The 18,400-nt window shown below is 57.0% G+C and overlaps 1 protein-coding gene across 1 annotated transcript; it reads right to left on the bottom strand.

Annotated features, from left to right (window-relative positions):
* Positions 1 to 1,144: 1,144 nt before the first annotated feature.
* LOC309597970 (E3 ubiquitin-protein ligase TRIM39-like) lies at positions 1,145 to 6,498 on the bottom strand (the record flags this gene model as incomplete). The annotated part of the gene is made up of 6 exons (XM_082328027.1): positions 1,145 to 2,098; positions 2,649 to 2,761; positions 3,260 to 3,282; positions 3,420 to 3,650; positions 5,275 to 5,370; positions 6,061 to 6,498. 6 exons carry the CDS (start codon positions 6,496 to 6,498, stop codon positions 1,527 to 1,529), a joined length of 1,473 nt encoding a protein of 490 aa, XP_082184153.1. The 3' UTR covers positions 1,145 to 1,526.
* Between the last annotated feature and the right edge of the window lie 11,902 nt (positions 6,499 to 18,400).

The following is an 18,400-nucleotide window of genomic DNA, read 5'->3' as shown; positions in this document are numbered from 1 at the left end:
CATGATTTCTAGGAACGCTATGGATGCTGCGTCCGGGTGAGTTCACATCCTTTCTGCTCATTCATTTCTTCCCCCTCTTTGCAAGATCTCCGAACTGTTGCACTTCCTCCTGCCTCTTCTGGAAACGCTCTTTGTCCCTCCGGTGCCGCAGCAAGCACCACTCATCCGTCACCCTGCCGTGGTCAGATTGCTCTTGCTTTCTGGACAGTTTCCATGCCACCACCTCCTCCTGCCCCTCGTTCGGTGACATTTAGCCTGGTCCCTTTCCAACTGTCACCCTGCACAACAGGTTTCCCTGGCTGTCCTCACCACTCCCCCCGCCACCTGCCTCTGCTTCCAGCCCTCTGTCAAGACCTCAAAGTCATGTCCTTTCTTATCTTCTCAGGCTCCATAAACTGCCTCTGTAAGATCTCCATGGAGGTCAATGAGCTGCAGAGCCCACCGAGACCCATTGCGCTTCTCCTTCCTGGGACATGGCAAAGCTGGGACTGGGCTCTTCTAGCTGGTCTCTTCTCTCTGCCATGCAGCCTCCAAAAGAAAGAGCCTGAAGCTGAAGCGAGGAGGATGGGACTCCCCAAAACACAACAAAACTCAGCTGAGAGGAACTGCTATCTCAGGCCCAGCATCATTTTTCACTAGGAGACTCCTAAAGCACCATTCAGAACATCCCCAGAGAAATTGTGCTGAGCATTTAAGACCATGTTTTATCAAATCTCATTTTGTTTTAATTGAATCGGTCTTTAAATTAAGCAGCTTCATTATTTTTGTCTGAAGGGCACGCACCGCGGCCGCTCCAGCTGGCAGTCCACAGCTGCTGGCATCGCCTCCGCCCCGTCTGCCCCCAGGGCAGTGTCTCCTTCCTCCTGGCCCTGTGGACCACAGGCACCCTGGTTTAGATGAGTAGGACTGGCTGATGCCACAGCTGAGCTTAAGGACCTGGCGGGTGCCCGGCTTGCTGCGGTGTCCCACCGAAGCCACAGCGGGATCTCTCAAGGACCCTCCCTGGGCCGGAGAGGACCAGGTCCAGCAGCACACTTTGTCCTCTGAGATGCTGTGGGCTGAGATGCTGTGGGCTAGCTGTGGTTAGCTGGGGCTAACGAGCAGCAATGGACGCATCACAAAAGCACACTGTTAACAACACAAGGCTCCCCAAATCAACCCTTTATTGCCTCGTTCCAGTACAATTCACACCAAAATCAGCCCTAGGCAGCAGGCTGGGCGCGCACCCTTCTCCAGCAGCCGGTGAGATGAGCGGCAGGGCAGCGGTGGTCGGCGGGCTCCTGTCCCCATTGCCAGCACAGTGGGTTGTGGCACGTCCCCGCTGCAAAGCGCCCTTCCCAGCATGGGCACGGCACGCCGTGGGTGTCACACTTGGCGAGTCACCCCAGCAGCCAGGAGCGCACGGGGACCCTGCCGTGACGCTCGCCAAGGCACACAGATATTTCCCCGGTGCTGCCCTGCTCACGGGAGGAGCCAGTCGGGCTCCCAAGTCTCTGGCCACCGGTGAGAAGCTGGGGCAGCCGCTGTCACAGGACAATGCACCCAGTTCCCTGCGTGTCCCTGACCCAGGAGATCACCAAGGGCTCTGCATTTCTGCCCCCCAAAAAGGCACCCAGGAAGAAGAGAGGTCGGAGGTTCCCCGAAAACTTGTCAGTGAAGGTGTAAATGTGGGAGCGGTCGCTCACGTTGTAAAAGGAGATTTCTCCTGCCTCGTAGTCCAGGAAGATCCCGATGCGCCGGGGCCTCACGCTCAGGGCGAGAGGGGAGACGGGCGAGGTGAGGGCCTCATAGTTGCCCCCGTTTTTCAGCCACAGCACCCAGTAGCCATTGTTTGGGGAGAAGAGGACGTTGCCTTTCCGGCTGGCAGACTCCCTGCACAGCCCCAAGCCCCACTCGGGCTTGTCTCCCACCTGCACCTCCCAGTAGCAGCGGCCTGAGAAGAAGACCTGACTCCCCAGCACCACCGGAGAGGTGCTGAACCTCTTGGGGTTGTCGAAGAGGGACAGAAGCAGCTTCTTGCTCCCGCGCCGCACGCTCTTGCGGTCCTCGGACAGGGTGAGCTCAGAGTGCGCCGTCTCGGGGTCCAGAGTCACGTCCACTGGAGCGAGAGAAGGGTGGAAGGACAGACTTCAGGGGTCTGCAGGCGCGGACACGAGCGGGTGCCTGCGACCTGGATGCTGGGCTCTTCCAGATCTTCCTACCTTCCACGTTTATTTGCCTGTGCCTGTGGTTTTGCACAGCTTCCAGCGCTGCCCAGCAGTGGGGAAGTGCAATACAGAAAATGATGCTAACCATAAACCACATCAAAATATTTGTCATCTGGCTGCAGAGCAGGAACAGAAGGAGGGTGGCTCCGCAGCCCCTGGCACAGTTTCAGAAACAGCCAATACTGAAAGCAAGAGTTCGTGGGCAACACAGAGCCTGAAAATCCTTGAGTGACCTCCTAGGCTTCAGGGTCACCTCACAACCCATCCAAGACCAGAATGAGGAAGGTCTCCCCATCACAAAACCAGCCTGAACTCATCAGTACACAAACTGGGACCGTCGGGACAAAGCTTGTTGAGAAAACCTCCCCATGCCCCAGGGTACGGGGGACAGGGACCGGAGACCACATGTGCCAGGAGCTGGCACAAAAGCAGCCCCCTTACCTTTGAACTTCTTCAGCATGTCCCTCATGCCCAGGCAGCGCTCGGGGATGCTGTAGTTTTCCTTCAGGGTCACAGACACAGCCTTGGGGGACTGGAACTTTACCCCCTCGCACCTGAAAGGAGAGCGATGCCCATGGGCTGTATCCAGAGCCCCCAGTGCGGCCGGTCTCCTGCTGGGGGGCGATTAACGCCTTTCTGTTGGCCACACAGATGCATCTCCTCCCTTGAGCTCTTTGGCTGTGAAGAGCACTAGGGATAACCACTCGCTTATCGGCAAGCCCGGTGGGACCAGAGCTCAACGATGCAGGGAGCAGCAGTGCCCATCCCTGGGAAGGAGGGAGCAGGGCCAGCCAGGCAGCGTGTCCCTTAGGAGGGGATGCATCCCACCCACCACAAGGCCAGGCAAGACTTTGGCTCTGGGGCCCTGGAAGAAGAGGATGGAGTCTTTTCTCCAGCCTCCGCTGGTCTCAGTCCCTCCTTTGTTCGCCTCAGGGAGGACCCAACCAGACACTGGGCAGGGAGGACAGGGGGTGGCTGGCACGGAGCAGACACGAACATCTCAGAGCCTGGAGGCAGGCAGGACAGCAGGAGGAGGGAGCACAGGTACCTACCTGCTCAGGACGCTTTTCATGTCCTAGAAAGAGAAGAGAAAAATCATTCTGGGTGTGGGGCTCCAGAGCCTCGTGCCCACCAGCCAGCCTGGCCCCGGCCACCCGCCCAGACGGCAAAGGCATCGGGGCTGAGTTAGGGGGGCTGGTGGCATAGCCTGACCTTGAGCAGCGCGTCGGCCGGCTGCTGGGTCTTCTCCTTTATCTCCAGGATCAGCTCCTCCAGCAAGGACTTCTGCTCCACCAGCCTGGCCAGGTTTTCATTGATCATCAGCAGAATCCGCTTCTCCTCCTCCTCCAGCTTCTGGAGCAGCAGCTTCTCCTCGTCAGCCAGCAGCCGATGCAGCTTCCCGAACTCGCTCACAATCCTCTCCCGCTTTTTCTTCACCGTCTCCTTGCAGTAAGAAGATACGCAGGGTGAAGTGAGGCAACGTTAGCTATGCAGCCGAGACACAGCCAGATTCTCCAGCATCCGTGCCCGGCATCAGGCCCTGGGAAACCACCCTATTTTTTTGATAAGTGCATTTATTTAAACAAAACAGCCAGAGGCTAACTGCTGTGCTTCCACCTCGCCTGAGTTCCCACTCGACCTCCTCAGTTTACCAGCAGTAGGACTTTGCCTGGGGCATTTCTGCTGAGCTGGACCTCAGATGTCTCGGTGCAGCACGGGGGGACTGGGGGGCGGCAAGGAGATGCCATCAGGTGTCGGGGTAGGTTTTTGTTAGATGTTCTACAACTCGTCCCTCCAGCTAGATTCAGGCTAACCCGCTGCTCGGGCAGCCCGGAGGAAACGCTCCATGTCTGGAAAAACCCACAGCAATGGGAAAGAGGTGGAAGAAGCCCCGGGGCTGGGGAGGGATGGGAAGGGGGAGCCAGGGAGGACTCCCCAGGCGTCTGGGAGCTCTCACTACAGCCAGCAACAGGCAGGGTCTGCCAGCGCTTTAGGGTTTTTCGCCTGAGCCCTAAAAATTGGCACTTTGCTCGAAACCTGAAGCACCAGGCAAACATGCTGCGGTTAGCTAGGACCATGAAACCTCAAAATGCAGAAGATAAACGAAAGGAAACTGAATTGCATTTATTTTTCTGTCCAAGCACATGATTTCTTGGACCTGAGTCACGAAGGCTTGATAAACCAGGACGGTCACAGCCACTTCCCCCCCCGCTGCTCGCAAGGGACATTTTTTTTCCTTTTAACTAAAAAAGCGCAACCAGCCGAGGAAGCTGGAAGTGGCTGAGCCCTGGCCCTGGAGCCCTGACTCAGGCGGGTGTGGGGAGAGTGGCACAGCCCTTTCACAACCTCCATCCCTGGCCCTGTCCCAGCCCTGAGGGGGACAGCGGGCACCCCAAAAACCCACCACCCACTTGGCCAGGCTGCGGTGGGAAGGCAGGGGAGCTGAGCAAATAACTAGGGGAGTCCAGAGAAACCTGTTTTCCCTGCCAAAGCTGATTAATCATCAACTCCAGCTCAGGGCTGGATAACTCAGTCCAGGAGTTTCGTTTCCTTTTCTGCAATTACTTTTACTTTCCCGCTTCCACCCCAGAGAGACATGAAATGCAGCTGTTTTGTTGGCTTTGTATCTCCCTGGGACGGCCTGGAGTCAGGTAGAGGTGCAGTAATTCAGCTTTTTTTTTAATGAAAACACTTCCAGTTCCTATTGCTGTGAAGCAGAGCTCACTGTACGGCTCACGCCTGGCTCGTAACTCAAGCACACGTTGTAAAATGGAAGGCAAATAACAAATATCCAGTGTCTATTTGTTTAACCGGCACACAAGCCCCTGTGGTTTCGGTGGAACTGGCGTGCTGCTCTTTGCAAAGCGTTTCTTTGCAAACCTTTTTATTTTTTTATAGAGCCGCACACAGTCACTGAGCCTGGTTCCCAGCACGGGTTCTCCATACAACAGCAGGACACTGGGACGTGTCCCATCCCAAGGACTATGCCAAATTCACGGCCCCGGACAAGATCGTAATTGCTGATTTCTCTGAAGCTCATTCTTTAAGAACTAAGCCAGGCACCTGCCTTGCACTCCTGGGTTTTCATCCTTTCCGCTGACTCACGCTTCTTCACGTCATCCACTTCCTTCAAAAGTTGCTCCAGGGATTTCTGGAGTTTGACCTGAAAAGAGAAGAAATGGGCTCAGCTTGCCCCAGCAGCACCCACCGAGCGGCGCAGTTCGGCCGGGCCCCCTCTGCCCCGGGACCGCTGGTGCCAGCGGGCAGCCAGGGGACAGTGACCCCGTGCCAGGCGGTGCCGGCCCTGGCACCCGGACCCAGCAGCTGTGCTCTTCACTCCGCTCGCAGCGTTAACCCTCTCCGCGCTCCTCGGGTTTTACCCGTAGTTTTCTCACTATTTAGGTTTTGGAGAACAAAGTGACAGCTCCCCGCAATGCCGGGGCGTGGAGCGGCTGGCGGTGTGCTGCCAGGAGCACCGCTGGGACGTGGGGTTTGGGTGCACTCCTCCATCGAGGCGAAATATCCCCAGGGCAGGACCCATCACCACCCCTTCTCTGGGGCGGGGGGGATTGCAGAGGGCAGGGAGCCAGGCTGCCTCCGTGCACCCGGATGGACAGGGGTGAGCTGGGTGCCTCCATAACTTGGGAGCCGGTGGGTCCGGTCTCATCCCTGCAATGAGAGCGGCTGGGTGGGTGCTGCCGTCTCTGCCACCCCCTCCTCTGCTTTCCCAGCAGTGCCACTGGGGCTGTTGGGAGAGGGGCGGTGGGGCCCTTGTGGCTGATCCCCCCGGCGCTAGCGTGCCCAGGGTGCATCAGGGCAGGATGGGGACCCCCGGCGCCCCAACCTCCCCTACCTTGTACACCTGCGCAGCCTCCTCGATGGGGTAGACAGTGTGCGAGCGGTGGTGCAGGGACTCCCGGCACACCACGCAGATGGCCTCCTCATCCTCCTCGCAGAAGAGCTTGAGGCGCTCGTCGTGCTGGGCACAAAGTGGGGTCCCTGGCCCCGGCTCCAACCCCGGGCCGCCCCGCAGCCCCAGTTGCCGGATGCTCTCCACGATGTTGGCCAGCTGCCGGTTGGGTCGGAAGCCGCTGCGGTGGCAGGAGGCCCGGCACTGCGGGCAGGAGAAGGGCCCATCGGCCCAGAGACCCTTCTCCTGGCAGTGTTTGGCAATGCAGCCCCGGCAGAAGTTGTGCCCGCAGTCGACGCTGACCGGCTCGCTCATGTACTCCAGGCAGATGGGGCAGATGGCCTCCTCCTGCAGCCGCTCCAGGGCACCCGCCAGGGCCATGGTGGCCTCCACGGTTGGGCTGCCTTGCCGGGCACCTCCTTCCCCCCAGGGTCAACCAGCAAAGGCAGGCTCGCAGGCAGGCACAGTTGCGGTAGCCTCACGGCGAGGCAGAACCGGCAACGCCACGGAAGCCTGGAGGAGACGCCGGCCTCACCGCTGTGCGGCACCGGCCGTGGGAGCCTCCGCGCCGGCTGGGGGAGGAGCGTGGCGCCAGCCGGGACAGCTGCAGCCGGCCCTGAAGGCTGGGGCTTGCTCCAGCCCCAGTGGTAGAAGTGAAAGAAAAACCGTGCTGGGAGAGCAGGACAAATTAGGAAGCGCCAAAAATAATCCCTGCCCATAGATAACCCTGGGCACTGGGATGGCAGAGGAGACGGGGTCTTATCTGGTGTTCACTGAGCAGAGCAGCCCCTCGTTGCAGCAGGAGCCCCGGCGTTGCCTGCCCGCTGCCTGCTCACAAGCTGCCTGAGGTTGCTGGCCGAGCTCGGTGAACCCCGCGCCTTCCCACACCGCCACTTGCCAAAACATCCCCTGCGACACCCACCCACCGCAGAGAGCCGCAAGCTTGGGTATCGACCGGGGCAGGGCTCCAGCACAGCCTGGCAGGCAAGGGGTCGGAGGCGCAGGCAGCTGCCCAGAGCCCTGCCGGGAGCGGGCAGGATGAGCACCGCTGCACCGTGCCGGGGGGTGCGCAGCACGGAGGGGCTGGGGGGCAGCTGGGGGCCACCCCACCACCCCGCAGACCCATCTAGCGTCAGCCTGGACCCCCTCCCAGCCACCGCTGCCCACCGCAGCCTCCGTGAAGCATCCCGAGAGCCAGTGGGAGAAGCTGCAGGTTTTGCTGCTTTTTATTACACAAAGTAACTTCAACACAATCAGTATAAATTAGAATGAAATATTTCACTGAAAATGCCAAATAAATTAAAAATACCTTCGCAAAAACTTAAATAAAAGTGCTAAACACTGCATTAAATAGTCTGCCAGATTGACAGGCAATAAGAAAAAAGGAACGGTTGCGGAGCTGCCCATTAGAGAAGGTCCTCGCAGAGGTGATGCTTGGAGGGAGTAGGGCGTTGCTCATCCGCTGCCTGCCTTGTCCTTTTGGTGATTCACGATGTCCTGGACCCACTTATCATCAGGTTTGCCACAGACCATCTTGCCTGTGACTGTGGTAAATCTGCAAAAGAAAATCCAGTTGGAGAGGAGAGAGAGGAGAGGAGAGGAGAGGAGAGGAGAGGAGAGGAGAGGAGAGGAGAGGAGAGGAGAGGAGAGAGAGAGAGGAGAGGAGAGGAGAGGAGAGGAGAGGAGAGGAGAGGAGAGAGGAGAGAGGAGAGAGGAGAGGAGAGGAGAGGAGAGGAGAGGAGAGGAGAGGAGAGGAGAGGAGAGGAGAGGAGAGGAGAGGAGAGGAGAGGAGAGGAGAGGAGAGGAGAGGAGAGGAGAGAGGAGAGGAGAGAGGAGAGGAGAGGAGAGGAGAGGAGAGGAGAGGAGAGGAGAGGAGAGGAGAGGAGAGGAGAGGAGAGGAGAGGAGAGGAGAGGAGAGGAGAGGAGAGGAGAGGAGAGGAGAGGAGAGGAGAGGAGAGGAGAGGAGAGGAGAGGAGAGGAGAGGAGAGGAGAGGAGAGGAGAGGAGAGGAGAGGAGAGGAGAGGAGAGGAGAGGAGAGGAGAGGAGAGGAGAGGAGAGGACCACCCGCTCCTTGCCACTGGTGAACCCCACCAAACCAGACACCTCTATAGGTGCAGAACAGCCCCAGGGAAATATTGGGGGGGGTTGGGGGGGGGGGTGGCTTAATGTCATTACAGGTGTCTTGCTCTCTGCCGCTTAAGCCACTTCGTCCCCAGCATGCCTGCTCCAGCTGGGACATCGTCCTGCCTGTGTCCCGCTCTCTGGGGATCACGGGGGTCACCAGCAGAAGCTCTTTTGGCTCAAATCTAATAGGGAGGTCCAGAAACTGGCTGCCTGGGATGTGGGATTGGCCTCCGAGATGTTTCCAGGCTGTTCTCCTAACACAGGAGAGCCCAGCCTGATGTTTTCCCTTGCCAGGATGGGGTGAGATGTGGGATTTCCTTCAGTGGAGCAGGGCCCCCAGGATTTGTGCAGGAGATCTACTCACATCACGGCTGGCTGGAAGCAGTGGCTGCCTGTGTGCTCGTACATCACCACGCGGCTCGCAGGAAACGCTTTGGGGCTGTATTGGACACAGCAGGGACCGGAGAAGTTGACAGAAGCTGGAAGAGAAGTTAAGTTTTCTGATTAAACCAGACCAGGAAAAGCACCAGTGGGGAGAAGCAGGGTCAGGAGACCAGAAGGTCCCCGCGGGAGGAGGGGCTGCTTCCACTGTGGGCGTCTCCTTTCCCACCGCAGATGCTCGGAAGGGAGAGCTGCCAAGCACTACTAGACCTTATACAGCAGAAAAAAAGAGGAGAGAGCTCCTCGGAGAGGAGAGCTTGGACTCACTTGGAGAAGAGGAGACCTGGTAGCAGAGGACAGCCACAAAAAGTACAGCAAGGGCAGCTGTGAAGGCCTTCATGCTCCTGTTGGGTGGAGATAAATTGTAGGAGTCAGGCCAGACTGCTGCAGAGAGCCCCTTGCTATGCCTGATGTGGGATCCCTGGGTTCAGCCCGCTTTATAGAGGCGGACAGACAGCGAGGACAGAAACATGCCGGAAACATTGCTACACGACATGACACAATGGAAAAAGTGCTGTGTCAAGGGTGCCGCGCAGTCCTGTGGAGGGAAGTGCCCGGAGCCTCGATGAGAGTAGTGTCCTGATGTGGCATATTATATGATGACATGATACCATGAAATGATAGTGAACAGGATATGACCACTCTTTTCCTTTCCCCTGACCAAAGGACTCTGTAGAAAACCTAGAAGTAGCAATTCAGATCAGTAGCCGGACCTCTTGCCTAAAAGTCACATGATTGCGATGGATGGAGAATGACCATGGCTGCCACGCACTAGTATTTCCTAGAATATCTGCATCACAGACAAACAGGGCACGATTCACTTCTCCTACGGCGACGGGAGCGGGGAGAGTCCGTGAGTCAGGCAGCCCTCCCCGTTTGCCCACTCGGCGGGTCGGCGAGCCTCACCGCAGCCATGCCCTGCCCCGCTTCCAGCACTGCCCCAAGGAGCCGGGGGCTTTCGCCACGGGGCCCAGGCGGCCATCAGTATGCAAGCGTGCAGAGCAGAGGGCAGAGCGCTGTGCCAGCCCACGTCTGGGCTCCTCTCCTGTTCTTGACCTTCACTTGCAGCAAGTCATTAGGACACTGGTGCTTTCACTACGTTGCAGTTTCACAAATACCAGTGACAGCTAAAATAGCACTATGTTACCCATGGACGTGAGAATCGGCCATTAACGTTTACAAAGAGCTTTAGAAGCTCATGACCATGTTGGCACAGCAGAGTTGGCTTAGATGATTATTTAGTTCCAGCAGTGGAGAATCGACCTCCTCCTGACATTGCTTTGTCATTGGCGCACCAGCCACGGACACATACAGAAGAGATTTGCTGGTTTAGCTCATATTGTTTGGGACGGGAACGGTGTCACTGTGCTGGCAGAGAAACTCCTGTTGGAAATGCTACATCCCTACAGCAGGGCTCTGCTGATTTCCAGGCAAAGGCTTGTGGATGAAGCCTCAGGAGAGTGGAGGAAGAGCGAGGTCCAGTGAAGAAAGGCACCTAGATCCTCCGTGGAGGAGAAAGAGAAACCACTGCCCAAAGCGGTGGCCTTGTAGGAACCCAGAGGAGGAACTAGAAGGGAAATGAGATTCCCTGGACCGGCTGAAGGAGAGCTGATTGCAGGTCTGGGGCTCCCAAGTGCTCCAGGGCATGTGGCACACCATCATCACGTCTCAGTAGACCGAACTGTTTGAAAAACTGAGCCAGACTTGTTAGAAAGTGTGGGCTAGGTGGCATTGCAGGATTTGCTTTACACAGAGCCTTTTGTTTCACGAAAACACTGTGTTACTAAGCACGAGCAAAACTGAGCCAGGGTGAGACCACATGTGGGTGCCTCGCTGCCGTGGCGGCAGGGAGCCTGCACAAGCCTGGAGAGCGGGCAGCCGGGGAGGGCCTGCCTGCAGAGCCCCGGGACCCCGGGGCACGCGCTGCCAGCGGGGCTTCGGGAAAGACGCTTCCTTAGCAGGGCCAGGCATCTCCCATCACACGGCAAGAAGGCGGCCCCCATTCAGCCCCCAGCCCACGGTTCCTCTGCAGCCATCAGAGCCCAGTCCCCAGCTTTGCAGCAGTGAAGGCTTTGGCACATCCTTTCGCTACTCTGCATCTCTCTTTCCCCACTGATGGGACTGCTGCCATCCCAGATTGTGCCAAGGGATTAAACTCCCAGAGCAGGAGTGAATCATGACAGCCCAAATCAAGGCTGAGGCTTTACCTGCCTGTGGCAGAGAATGACTCACGGTACCCTGCTCTGAACAGCTGAGGATCTCAGGATTCATGTGGGAGCCTGCCTGCTCTATAATCCCCCTTGTCCTGTGCTCCGGAGCCCATTCAGATGCTAGGATGAAGCCTTGCATCTCCCAGGTCATGAGGTCCCACAACCAATGTCCTGGCTTGGAGCCACTCACCCCAATGCTGCACAGAGCGGGGCTAGGAAGATGTCAGCCTGCTACTGGTCCATCCCTTGAGCGGTCAGGAGTTGCTCACCCTGCCTGAAGCACCCAGCTTAATCTAGCAGGGAGCCTCGGGAGAGCGGCTCTCCTGGGGAGCCGCCAGGAAGGGGCCAGGCAGGCTGCGGCACACCCGGCACCAGATGTTAGCACCGGCGGCAGCAGGGCCAGCCTGGAAAAAAGGTGTGTGCCGAGCCATGATGCCAAATCCACAGCACCTCTGCACTCCCTCTGCCTCCCTGTTCCAGCTCTTCCTGCAATGGGTCCATCTGTGCTCCCAGGACATCTGGGGCAGAGCAGCTCCCCGCCACCCCCATGCCCAATTCAGCCATGCTGCAGCTCCAGCCTAGCCATAAGCGACTCCCCTCACCCTGCACCCACGCTTCCCCCACCTCCAGGAGCTCTTGGCACCCTTTTTTCCCCAGTTGCTGCCCAGGGATGCTGGGGAAGGTGCAGGTGAAGCCGGGCTCCTGGGCAGGGAGCAGGGTGTATGGGCAGGAGCTGCCTGGACCGTGCAGGCCCCCTTGCACACCCCTGTCCCCACGGGGCTGGCCATGTATGACTGATGGACGTGCTGCCTGAGACAAGAGACGTGACAGCTTGACGGGCCCAAGATAACAGACCAAGACTGACACCCCTGCCTGAGGCAACAGACGGCAGATTGAGGCTGGGGGTGCTAGAAACAGGCTTGGAGACAGATCTGACCGAGTGGCAGACTGGGAAACCGCACGGAGAGATGAGAAGGAGATCAGACTGAGATGAGACGAGATGATCATGATGCACTGATGACCTGCTAACCTAGGTGCCACCAAGGTCTACCATTCTGGTAGCCCTTCTCCTGCCATTTCCACCAGTGCTTTCAGACCCAACATTTGCACACATTCCCCATTTTGACCAATCCGAACGTTCCCGTTACACATCTCCACACAGGGACTAGAATAAAACTGAGAGGAGGAGAACAGGCTGGGGAATGAGCTGGAGACGTCCTCGCTGATGCAGCTCACACCAACACAGCCCAGCTTGGAGCTGCTTTTAGCTGAATGTTCTGGATGTTCTTGCAATATTCAAATATGGGTTTGATGGAAATGTCAAGATTCATTCTGAAAAAATCAATATTTTCTATCAATCAGGAATATAAATGTGCCTAGACATTTTCAATGAATTCTCTCTTCTTTCAGATACACCGGGCTGTGTTTCCTGCTTCCATTCATCGCAAAAGGAATTCTTGGAGGTTTTGACACCTCTGTTATTCCCCCTATTCACTGTTTTCCTCAACTCTGTTCCTTCTTTGAAGGAAGATTTCATATTTCAGTCTTGACTGCTCCTTCCTGCCAAGACAAATAATGCAAATCTCTAAATATTTTGATTTCTAAAACCTCCTCCATATCATACATCCCAAATAGCAGCTACTTATGGAGTCTGCAAAACCTCTGCCTTATGGTGTGTTTCAGCTTTCGATACAAACCACACATGGTATCTTTGGATCCATCCCCAGAACAGATTTGGGAAGCAGGAGGAAGTCTTTTCTTAGCCCTGAAGGCCGCCTGCTCCACCACGCTGCCTCGGTTGGAGTCGTGTCTGGGCGATGACATTATTACAGTGCCCCTGGGAGCTGCCAGATCACTAAGGTGGGAAACTCTGGGTTTAACTGGGAGCAAGTCAGCTGGAAGCAGAGAGAGAATGACAGCGATTGCAGGGTGGTGCAGCTCCAAGAAAGACAAGTAAGATCTCAGATGAGAACAGGTATTTTTCGATCGAGACTTTCCAGCATGGGAATTGAAGTCTGCAAAATCATGAGTGGCCTAGAAAGAGCGATAAATAGCAATTATTCACCGTCTCTCCCAGTGCAAGATCCATGGACCATCAAATGAAGCTGGCAAGAGCCAGGTTCAAAACGAACAGAAGGAAGCAGCTCTTCATACAAGGAGCTCCTTGCCAAGGCACATGGTAATCGCAAGGAAATTTCCATGTGTCTGAGTCAGGGCTTGGATTTCAAAGCAATAAGCTCAAGAAGATTTGGAAAATGAGAACGGTTGGAGGCTGGGAGTGCACTTGAAAGAGGCAGCACAAATATTTGCCTTTCTCTTCAAGGGGTCTGCTGGGGCCACATCTGGAGGTATAAGGCTGGGCTGGATGGACCCTTAGTCTACATCCTCTGGGACCGTTCATATTTGATTCCCCAGGAGAACCGGTCCGACAGGACTGTAAGGTCTATAGAGTAACTTGTGAAACTGTATTGAAATCCCTGGACTGAAATTTCTACATCAGGATATGCCTCCAGATGAGTATTTTTGGTAAATGTCAGCAGAAAGACACCAACAGACACAGCAAGGCAGAAATACATTGCTGCAGTTTGTGCCATTTTCCAAGACAAATTTGGGGTGCCTAGAAAAGCCTCACTTTTGGACCAAGAGCCTGAAGAGCGGGACATGGCTGGCTGCCATGTCAGGATGCGGCCCTCACAGAAATCTGGCAGTAATCCCAAGGACAGACGCAGGCTGCCTTTGCCAAATCACAGCCACACAGGCATGCCTTTATTTCCCTGATGATGCCCTCAGCACCGAGCACCAACCTGCCCGGAGCTGAGCAGGGTTTGCCCAGCAGCATTAGCGTTGCGTGACCATTTTAGCTACGGCAGCTGAGGTTCAGAGAAACTAAGGGAAAAACATTTGGGTGTTCGCTTTGAGATACCCAGAACCTGACATTTCTGAGCACTTGGCCTTAGGTGGTGCTTTGTACTTGCAAAGTCTGCCTCCTGTTGTCTTCCACTGGAGGTACGTCTGCAAGTCAGCCCGCTGGACTTCAGGAATCTAGAAAACAAAGACAACGCTCCACAAGAGCCCTGGTGAATGTTGGGTTGTGCCCATATCCTAAAGGGAAGACAGGGATAGAGTGGCTCTCCAGATCTACAGCCCATGGCTCATTCGCTACCCACGCTCTCCTGCAGCAAGCACAGGGGTCCTACACACAACCCCGCACAGAAAACCTTTTCTCAGGGCTGACGTTCTGGCAGCCAAGGGCTGTCTCATGACACAAAAGCAAAGCAAGCTTGCCATGTCCTGTCTTGGGAGAAGGCAGCCTTCCCCACCACCTGCTCCTGGCACAAGCAGCCGGCTGGAGGTGGTCACCCCCAGGGTTGCGCGTTGGGCTCGGCGCAATGCTCTGGCTGGACCTGCTGCCCGTGCAATGGGGAAGGTCTCCAGCAGATGGCAAACACTTCCCACCTCCAGGCCCTGCTCCCGAGCCAGTTTCTCACCTAGGCAGCCAGCCCTGCAGAACCGCAGCCCAAGGTCAGGTTTGGGTCTTCTCCTGTAGATCCAGCTGGAAACCATGCTCAGCTTTGCTTTTGAATTCTTGGACAAGCGGAGGCAGTTGCTGAGGCTTCAGTGCAGGGAACACACCTGGTGATGTTCTGGGGTTACATCCCTCCTTGTAAAAGCTGAGCAAGCAGAAGACCTCGCCCAGGGCAGAGGTGAGGGCCCCATGGACCCTCACGCTCCTTAGCTAAGCGGTCCTCTCTGAGACCCTCTCCCTGTGCCCTTTCAAGCGGCTGCTCTGCCTGGGCCGCCCTCCCGGGTGGGAGCTGGCCCTCCCGCAGCAGGGCTGCCCCTTCCCTTCGCCGCCCCACGTAGCAGCCCAGGGGCTCTTTGACAGCATGAGCAGACAAGGACTCAGCAGCAGCATCTGGTTTGCCCAAAGCATTCAAAAAATGGGATCAAAAGGTGAAAACTCCCACACACGCAGACTCCTGGTGCGCTCCGCTGCCCCAAGTGCTCCTCGCTCTCCCAGGGCCCCTCCTGCTGGGTCTGGGCCACCACACCGCACCTGAGACCCTGCTCTCTCCCTGGACCAGGGGGGGCACTTCGGCTCGTAAGATGTTTTTGTCCCAGGGTCTGAGCAAACAGCCCTGTCACCAGGGCAGGGGCGTATTTGTGGTTGCAGAATCCCGTTTGTGGAAGTCTTGTCGTGGCCGCTGCCCTCCTGCTGCGTGGCTTTCCAGAAGCTGCGCCCTCCAGGGACGGCTCGTCCGCTCTGGTGGGCTCGGGAGATCGTGGCTTGGGGTGACCGAAGGGGGTCCATTTGGGAGCTCACCTCCGGCAGGGAAAGGAGAGCAGGATCTTTGCGCAGAGCCCTGTGCCCGCCTGCTCCGGCGCAGCCAGCTGGGTAACAGAGGAAGGACTGTGGCGCTCTCTGTGCCGCTATTTTCTTGCTGGAACAAGGGGGATCTGTGCTCTCCCTGAGCCCGGGCCAGGCCACGGGAGGGTGAGGAGCGTTGCAGCAGCACCCTGGGATTCTCCCGGCTCTGGCTGGGGAGGGGGTTGGAAAGGCAGCCTCTCGCTCCCAGCTCCTGGGAAAAGGGCATCCCTCAGCCCCGGGCAGGGCCCACGGCCCCTGCAGCTCATCTGGCCCCTCTCCTGCCACTTCTTCTTCCCCTTTGCTTGCAGGTCCTTTGGGTTGCAACCAAGCTGAGAAGCAACGTCCTGGCAGAAAGAGAACATTTGTTACGGGAGGGAGCCTAGGAGCATGTGAGCAGCAAGGGGAGGCTGCTCTACGGAGCCCTGCAACAGGGGGAAGGACCAGCTCCAGTCCCCCCTGCCCGGCCTGAGCCAGCGCTTGATGGGTGTCAGATGCTGCTGAGCATTAGGCTGCCTGAAGGGAAGAAGAGAGGGGACACACCATCCTCTCCATCTCCCACAGACACCAGACCCATGGTCTCCATCCTGCAGGAGATACTCGGGTGCAAACAACCCAGGTAGCTACTGAGAGCAAGGAAGGTGACCACAGTCCACAGCCTGAGCCATCCACCAAGGTCTTCTGTCCCAGAAACGTGAAAGCGGCTGCACTGGGGTGGGTGGCACTGGGGAAGCCAGGTCCTGGCCCCGCACAGGCCAGACACCCCCATGACAGGCTCTCCCATCCCCCTTTGCCTCCAGGCTGCAGTCCCCCCTCTTGGACAGGGGCGAGAGGAGCACAGAGCAACCAAGCAGATGAAACCCAGCCACGGCTTCCGAAAAGGACGTGCTGGGCGAGAGGAGCGGTGCCCAACCCACCTTTCCTCTGCCCTGCACACTGGCCCTTCTCCATCACCTCCCCATGGAACCTGAGGCAAAGGAACAGAGCCCACACAGCAACAGCTCTGAGCCTTCCCCACTTCCAGAGCATCTCTCAACCTGCCTGAAAGCAAGGCACCCCCTCCCACCACAAAGCAGCCCCCCAAATCCCTGCAGAGCCGCCTCAAAACAAAGCACGTGGTCCCACCAGAAGGGAGCCTCCCAAACCTCTGCAGAGCAGCCGAGCCTGGGCCACAGCCCCGGAGCACAATCCAGCAGTCACTGGGTGGACTGGGCCAGCCCAGGGTGGTCTGAGCAGCTCCCGTGGGCTGGATCCCAGCTCCGTCCTGTCACAGCCCCTGTATTAGAGGAGAAACAGCCCCTTCTGGCCCCCATCCAGCCTCCTTCCTCTGCTCCTGCCCAGCCAGGAGTCTCCCAGTTGGCCAGCCCAGGTCCCAAACTGGGCACTCAGCCCTGGCCAGGGAAGAAGAAGATGCGACTCTGCTCTTCAGCGCGAGGGAGCAGATAACACAAGCCTCGTGGTCCCTCGCCTTGGCGTCGAGGTCCCAGCTCCGGGCCTGCATGCCGGAGGGGTCGTGCAGGAGCAGGATGCTTTTAGCCAGGCGGAGGGGTGGGAGAGGCAGGCAGACTGCAAGGACCTCGCCGTCCTTTGTCGAATGCCCTCCTCTGTTCTGTCTTTCCTTCATCTCTATTCGGCAATGACTTCATTTCTTCAATTATTAATCACCTCGCTGCAATCGTAGCTGAATTAAACCCATTAAACCTCCGCTGGGACCAGCCCCAAGGAAGGAGGCAGATTTCCAGAAAGTCCATTAGAGAGAAGGCAGACAGGGAGGTGAGACAAGCTGGGGTGGGAGGAGATGGCCTTGCTGCACGGTGCAGGCCGTTTCCCATCAGCTGCAAATCTGATATCCACGGCGCAGAGACACGTAAGTCTTCGTGCAAACAGTCTGTTCGACGTTCCATGGGGCAGCTACAGGAGGGGGCTTGTGGCAATTGTTTCAGCTGGAAAATAAGCCACAAAAGTGAGTTATGCAGGGAGAATCGCTTGCACAAGAGCTCCTGACAACCCACATCCTAACCAGTTGTTCCCAGATTGCCCCATTGCCCCCAGCAGCTGCAGACAGGCTGGGTTCCTCCCCACCTGAAGCAAAGACACTGATTTTGTGTGAGCTGCTTTTAAGGACTCGGGAACCCAGCTGGCACGACCCCAGCACAGCCCCCTTTGCCATCACTGGGGATTAACTGGGCAGCAGCCGTAGAGAGTTTCAGTCTCTTTGCAAAAATGCTGATTTGTCCGAATTTTGCAGAAATGTTCAAGTTCTGGGAAAAGTCCCAGTGGGAAATTTACCTCCAGAGTGGGATGGGATTCCTGGTCAAAACCACAGGAGCCAGCCTGTTGTGGTTTAACCCCAGCCAGCAACTAAGCCCCACGCAGCCACTCGCTCGCTCCCCCCAGGTGGGACAGGGGAGAGAATCGGAAGGGTAAAAGTGAGAAAACTCATGGGTTGAGATAAAGACAGTTTAATAGGTACAGCAAAAGCCGCGCACACAAGCAAAGCAAAGCAAGGAACTCATTCACTGCTTCCCATCGGCAGGCAGGTGCTCAGCCATCCCCAGGAAAGCAGGGCTCCATCACGCCTAACGGTTACTGGGGAAGACAAATGCCATCATGCCCAACGTCGTCCCCCCCTTCTTCTTCCCCCAGTTTCTATACTGGGCATGCTGCCATATGGTGTGGGATAGCCCTGTGGCCAGTCTGGGGAGCCCCCCTGGCTGTGCCCCCTCACAGCTTCTTGTGCACTGGGCAGAGCAGGGGAAGCTGAAAAGCCCTTGACTGGTGTAAACTCTACTCAGCAAGAACCAAACCATCAGTGTGTTATCAACATTATTCTCATCCTCAATCCAAAACACAGCACTACACCAGCTACTAAGAAGAAAATTAACTCTATCCCAGCTGAACCCAGGACACAGCCCCAGTCCAGCAATTCGCCAGGTTGAGAGAGGGCAAAGACCAGGCACCAGCACAAGTCTCTGACGAGTGAAGGGACCAGAGATGCGAGCCCGGATCAGGTTATGCAAAAGAGCATCGCAGCCAACAATCCGCCAGCTCTTCGGGGGAACTGAAAACCTTCTCCTGCTTCTCCTTCCTTGTTTTTCAGACACCTGGAACCATTATTTTGCCCCAATGCTACCAGACCTAT

The sequence above is a fragment of the Platalea leucorodia genome (genome assembly GCF_965183815.1).
Source record: "Platalea leucorodia genome assembly, chromosome: 16".
Taxonomy (NCBI): domain Eukaryota; kingdom Metazoa; phylum Chordata; class Aves; order Pelecaniformes; family Threskiornithidae; genus Platalea; species Platalea leucorodia.
This window is presented reverse-complemented; position numbering and strand designations above follow the sequence as displayed.